Source organism: Medicago sativa, chromosome 1 (genome assembly GCF_051527215.1).
Source record: "Medicago sativa cultivar Bolivia chromosome 1, Bolivia_mono, whole genome shotgun sequence".
NCBI lineage: Eukaryota > Viridiplantae > Streptophyta > Magnoliopsida > Fabales > Fabaceae > Medicago > Medicago sativa.
The window spans coordinates 18,983,855-18,989,706 of record NC_140749.1 but is presented as its reverse complement, the minus strand read 5'-3'; the positions used below and the strand labels follow the sequence as shown (position 1 = coordinate 18,989,706).

General features: G+C 37.1%; 1 protein-coding gene across 1 annotated transcript; it reads left to right on the top strand.

Moving 5' to 3' along the window:
• Positions 1 to 285: 285 nt before the first annotated feature.
• Positions 286 to 3,230, top strand: LOC146953366 (G-type lectin S-receptor-like serine/threonine-protein kinase At1g34300). Its single transcript, XM_085709227.1, has one exon. The coding sequence runs from the start codon at positions 480 to 482 to the stop codon at positions 2,874 to 2,876; it is 2,397 nt and encodes a 798-aa protein (XP_085565353.1). The 5' UTR covers positions 286 to 479; the 3' UTR covers positions 2,877 to 3,230.
• The last annotated feature ends 2,622 nt before the right edge of the window (positions 3,231 to 5,852 follow it).

Below are 5,852 nucleotides of genomic sequence, written 5' to 3'. Positions count from 1 at the left end.
CCTTAACTTAATTGATTGTCTCAATTTGGTCCCCTAACTATAATTTGTACCAATTTGGTCTTCTATGTTTTGCTCAGTTACTAGTTTTAGTCATTTCTGTTAGTTTTTTTTAAAAAAAAAAGTTAACAGAAAGGACTAAAACTAGTAACGAAGCAAAACATAGAGGACAAAATTGATACAAATTATAGTTAGGGGACCAAATTAAAACAATCAATTAAGTTAAGGGACCATATGATTGAATAAGTTAATTATATTATATTAAATTGCAAATGGAAGTGCATAATTCAACAAGTCAATTATACCACCGTGTATGTTAATGTAAAACAAAGAATGACACAATCAAATCCAAAATCCAAAGTCCAATCTTCTCTAGTCAACTCAAACATAGCCGCCACCAATCTCATCTAAAAATGACACCTAAATCCAACCAAACACACACAACTAACTAACACTTTCATCTTCCAAACAAACACAAAATCATGCATCTCTCAATTTTCTTCCTCCTTTTGTTTTTCCTCACAAATCTTCAACCTTCATTTTCCCAACAACAACAAAAACTAACATCTTTCAACATCTCAAACTCACCATGGCTTCCTTCACAAAACAGAACACTAACCTCACCAAACAAAAATTTCTCAGCTGGTTTTTTTCCTATACCAAATTCACCAAACCAATTCACTTTCTCTATTTGGTTCACAAAAATACCTCAAACTTCAAATCCTCTTATTTGGAGCATACCAACAAAGCTAAACTCATCTTCCTCTCTTGTTATCACTTCAAAAGGTGAACTTTTACTCAACAATGTTTCCTTTGTTAATCATTCCAATTCCTCACAACTTGTTCTTGATGATAGTGGAAAATTAGTTTTTGGAAATTGGACTAGTTTTTTGAATCCTACTAATACCATTTTACCAAAGCAAAACATTAGTGATATTGAAATTGTTTCAAGTAATAAGAAGTTTAAGTTTGTTAATTCTAGTTTTTTGATTCTCAATGATAATGATAATGATAATTCATCTCAATACTATAACACACCAAGCCCTTTGGTGAGTATGGATGATCTTGGAAAAATGACTATGCAAGCAAATTCTTTTCTTACTTCTGATTATGGTGATTCTAGGATTAGAAAACTTGTTCTTGATGATGATGGAAATTTGAGAATCTATAGTTTTTATCCTGAGCAAAAGAATACATGGGTTGTTGTTTGGTTAGCGATTTGGGAATCGTGTAAAATCAAAGGAAAATGCGGTCCTAATTCGATATGTATGCCTAGAGAAGATTTTTATAATTCAACTTATTGTGTTTGTCCTTCTGGATTTGAGCCTGTTGAAGGTGGAAGTGAAAAGGGTTGTAAGAGAAAAATTCAACTTTCGAATAATACTCATTTTCTTAGGCTTGATTATGTAAATTATACTAGTAATGGTTTAATGAAACAAATTTTTGTTGATAACTACTCAATTTGTGAATCAAATTGTACAAGAAATGTGGACTGTCTTGGATTTGGATTCAAATACGATGGATCGGGCTATTGTGTTTTGTTACGAGGTAAACAGCTTCAATATGGTTATTGGTCACCAGGGACTGAACTTGCTTTGTTTTTGAAAGTGGATCAGAAGGAAACAGAAGCTCCTAATTTCATTGGTATGACACAAGTTATGCAAACAACTTGTCCTGTGAGAATAAGTTTGCCTTTACCACCGAAGGATTCGAACACTACCACGAGAAATATTGTTATTATTTGCACGCTTTTTGCAGCTGAACTTATTGCTGGTGTGGCTTTCTTTTGGTCTTTCCTTAAGAGGTATATCAAGTATAGGGACATGGCTACCACATTAGGTCTTGAGCTTTTACCTGCAGGTGGTCCGAAAAGGTTTACCTACTCGGAGATCAAAGCTGCTACTAATGATTTCTCGAATCTCATTGGGAGAGGTGGATTTGGAGATGTTTATAAAGGTGAGTTGCCTGATCACCGTGTTGTTGCGGTGAAGTGCTTAAAGAATGTTACCGGTGGTGACGCTGAGTTCTGGGCGGAAGTTACAATCATTGCGAGGATGCATCATCTTAACTTGGTTCGATTGTGGGGTTTCTGCGCCGAGAAAGGTCAGAGAATACTTGTTTATGAATACATTCCGGGTGGATCATTGGACAAGTACCTCTTCAGGATCAAGTCTAAAAAGAGTAGTGGTACTGGTGAATCAGAATCTGATCTAAGTCATGATACTAGTGTACCAGATCCAAGTATCTCAGAGAAACCTGTTTTGGATTGGAACATGAGGTATAGAATTGCACTTGGTATGGCAAGGGCAATTGCATATCTACATGAGGAGTGTTTGGAATGGGTTTTGCATTGTGATATTAAGCCAGAAAACATTCTCTTAGGCGATGATTGTTGTCCTAAGATATCGGATTTTGGATTGGCGAAACTAAGGAAAAAAGAAGACATGGTGACTATGTCAAGAAGGAGAGGAACTCCTGGTTATATGGCACCTGAATGGATAACAGCAGATCCAATAACTTCAAAAGCTGATGTTTATAGTTTCGGTATGGTGTTGCTGGAGCTTGTGAGTGGAGTGAGGAACTTCGAGATTCAAGGCTCTGTGGCGAGGAGTGATGAATGGTATTTTCCTGGATGGGCTTTTGATAAGATGTTTAAGGAAATGAGAGTTGAAGAAATTCTTGATAGTCAAATTTGTCATGCTTATGATAGTAAAGCACATTTTCAATTGGTTAACAGAATGGTGAAGACTGCAATGTGGTGCTTGCAGGATAGGCCTGAGGCAAGGCCAACAATGGGGAAAGTTGCTAAGATGATAGAAGGGACGGTGGAGATCATGGATCCTAAAAAACCAACAGTTTTCTTCCTTGGAGAAGAGTAGTTTGATTGTTAATTATGTTTTGTATTCAAGTCCACTGCAGCACCGACACTTCAGATTAATGTCCATGTCCGGCACCATCATGACACTGAGACATGTAACTACCGATGTCTACGTGTTAGTGTCGTGTCTAATATTTGTGTCAGTGCTTCATAGTGCAACCCACTCTTGTTTCTTCCTTTGTTGCCCCTTCACCAATAAGGTTAGTAATCAAAATGTACAATTTTAGTTAGCTTGAATTTTCTCTTCCATTGTAGTATGTTTTGTTCAAGTGTAATTTATATTTACTGCTGTTGCAAGTGTGTTTTGATTTATATGTAATCTTCTCTTATTTGATAATTCGGTCATTGCGTTGAAGAGACCCGAGTTCTTGTGCAACTATCCAAGTTTTCTGATTTTTGTTTACAAAGACAGTATTAGAATTTAGTTGTTTCAAAATAAACATGGTGTATCCAAGTTGTGTTTAAGTGAATTGGAATCACCTGCCTCAAATTTTTATCCATGCTATACGAATAAAGTATCGCAAACATCGAAAAGGCAATATTGGATTTTTCATAAATGAATGCATTACTTACCTTGCATTGGATGTTCTTCTGCAATAATTTTACATGTAATCAGTATAGTGTGGTATGTATTTTGGTCATATTGCAAATATTGTGTAACCTTACCACACTGTCATGGCATTCACCCTACGAAAGAAAGTTTAGGCACACTAGTTGTAACTCATACTTAGATAAGAGAGTCTAAAACAAAGAGTAAACCACTAAATTGGTTCCTGTCTTTGTACCGATATGAGACGAGTGGTGCCGATATGAGACGAGTTGTTTAAAATTTTGAATGAACATGTTCCAGATTATTGTCATTGGGCTCAAGGCTCATTCTAAGAGCTACAACTATTAGGATGAGAGAGCTACTTTAACACACCAACACACTGTTGGGTTTGATTGTCAAGTTTCTTGAATAAAGAATGAGGTTAAAAATATTAGTTATTGGTGATTATGTCCCACATCGCTTAGTTTAGTGAAGCAAGGGGAAGACCAAAACTATATATTGAACCTAGTTTCTTTGTTGTTAGATGCATCAGTCAGTAGCACTTTAAGCTTATATCTGACTTAGTTTAAATATTTGCTTTGTGAGAGTGTGAGTGTACTGGGGCATTGGGGGTGAGAGTGAGAGAAATCTATGTGAAATCTATGTGTTGTAAAAATTTTCACATAGTGATAATTCTCTAGTTGTCGGTTTAGACAACGGTCGTGGTTTTTCTTTGGTTTTGGAGTTTCCACGTTATATTCTTGTATTGTGATTGTGTTGTTTATTTTTCTTCTTCAGCCCTGTTATTTCCTAACAGTGGTAAGGCTCAGTGAGGAGTGGGAGCGGGATCCTAGTGTGGATCAGGCTAGTGATGTGGGTGATTCACACTTGAGGGGGAGATTGTTGGGTAATCAAGTGTGAGTGATTATGTCCCACATCGACTACGAATGGAGGAAACAAAAGATATATAAGAGAGGGAACTCATAAACCCATTGCCTTAAGATTTTGGGTAAGAGTGTGGTGTTCAAGTCTCTTATGGTCCTGGACGTTTGGCTCATTGCCGCTCCGGGACTCCCCAGACTCCCCAACAGTGGTATCAAGAGCTTCGGTTCCGTGAGATATCACAATTCTAATTCTAAGTATGCTCTGTGGTTGCAGCATTGTCTGATCTTCCTAAGTATGCTCTGTGGTTGCAGCATTGACAATCGGTAGGTTGACAATCGGTAGGGTAAAACCCCGCTTTATGGGTATGGGTTTGGATCCGGGTACAATGGGTGGGGTAAAACCCCGCTTTATGGGTATGGGTTTGGATCCGGGTAATTACCCACAAATTTATATGGGTATGGATGCGGGTAAGGGCACTACACTACCCAGCCCCGCAACCCGCATATACATATTTATATAATATAATAAATATTTTTATTTATTTTTGGTCTACATTTATTTAATTTATTTAGCTATTTAAGCATAAACCTAAACCTAAAAACTAATATGGTAATCGTTTCATCCTTACCTTCATAAGCTCACTGGCTACAAATTTATGATTTAAATCAATTTGATGTTTATTTTAGTATGCTATATGTATTTTGAATATGTTTTTATTTTAATTTTCGAGGAATATTTTGGATGTATTTTTATTTTGCTAAATACTACGATTTTTCCTATTTTATGAGTTGCTTTAAAAAAAATTGGATGATAATTTTATTTCAATTGTGATGTTTTTTATTGTCTTTTTATAATTAAAGTGCGGGTAATGGGTACGGGTATGGACACTTAGGTGCCCAGAGGGTATGGGGAAGGGCACTAAAGTTGTTACCCACGAGGGTACGGGTTCGGATACGGGCATTTTTTACAAACGTGGGTATAGGGAAGGGTACTATAGTACCCTACCCATTGGGTACCCATTGCCATCCCTAACTGTGCCAATCAGGTTTACACAAGGCGCTGAAAGGAAACACTTCCAAGATAGAGGCAGATAAGTGGGAGGAACTAGATTTGAGTGGTATCAAGAGCTTCGGTTCCGTGAGATATCACAATTTTAAGTATGCTCTGTGGTTGCAGCATTGTCTGATCTTCCACATCAGAAAAAAGAAGTGTGATTATGTGAAGGTGCTAAAGAAGGGTGGTACTGTGCCAATCAGGTTTACACAAGGCGCTGAAAGGAAACACTTCCAAGATAGAGGCAGATAAGTGGGAGGAACTAGATTTGAGAGCTGCAAGTGCAATTCGTTTGTGTTTGGCAAAGAATGTTCTTGCGAATGTGCAGAATCTGTCATCAGCCAAAGAACTCTGGGAAAAGCTCGAAGGGTTATATCAGGCAAAGGGCATCTCAAATCGGTTGTTGCTGAAGGAGCAATTCCACAATTTGCGCATGGAAGAGGTTACGAAAATCTATGATCATCTTAGTACTTTGAATAATATTGTTTCTGAGTTAGAATCAATTGAAGT

Bases quoted from the DNA above. Each gene is read 5' to 3' on its own strand.
- LOC146953366 (XM_085709227.1), top strand. From the start codon at position 480: ATGCATCTCTCAATTTTCTTCCTCCTTTTGTTTTTCCTCACAAATCTT.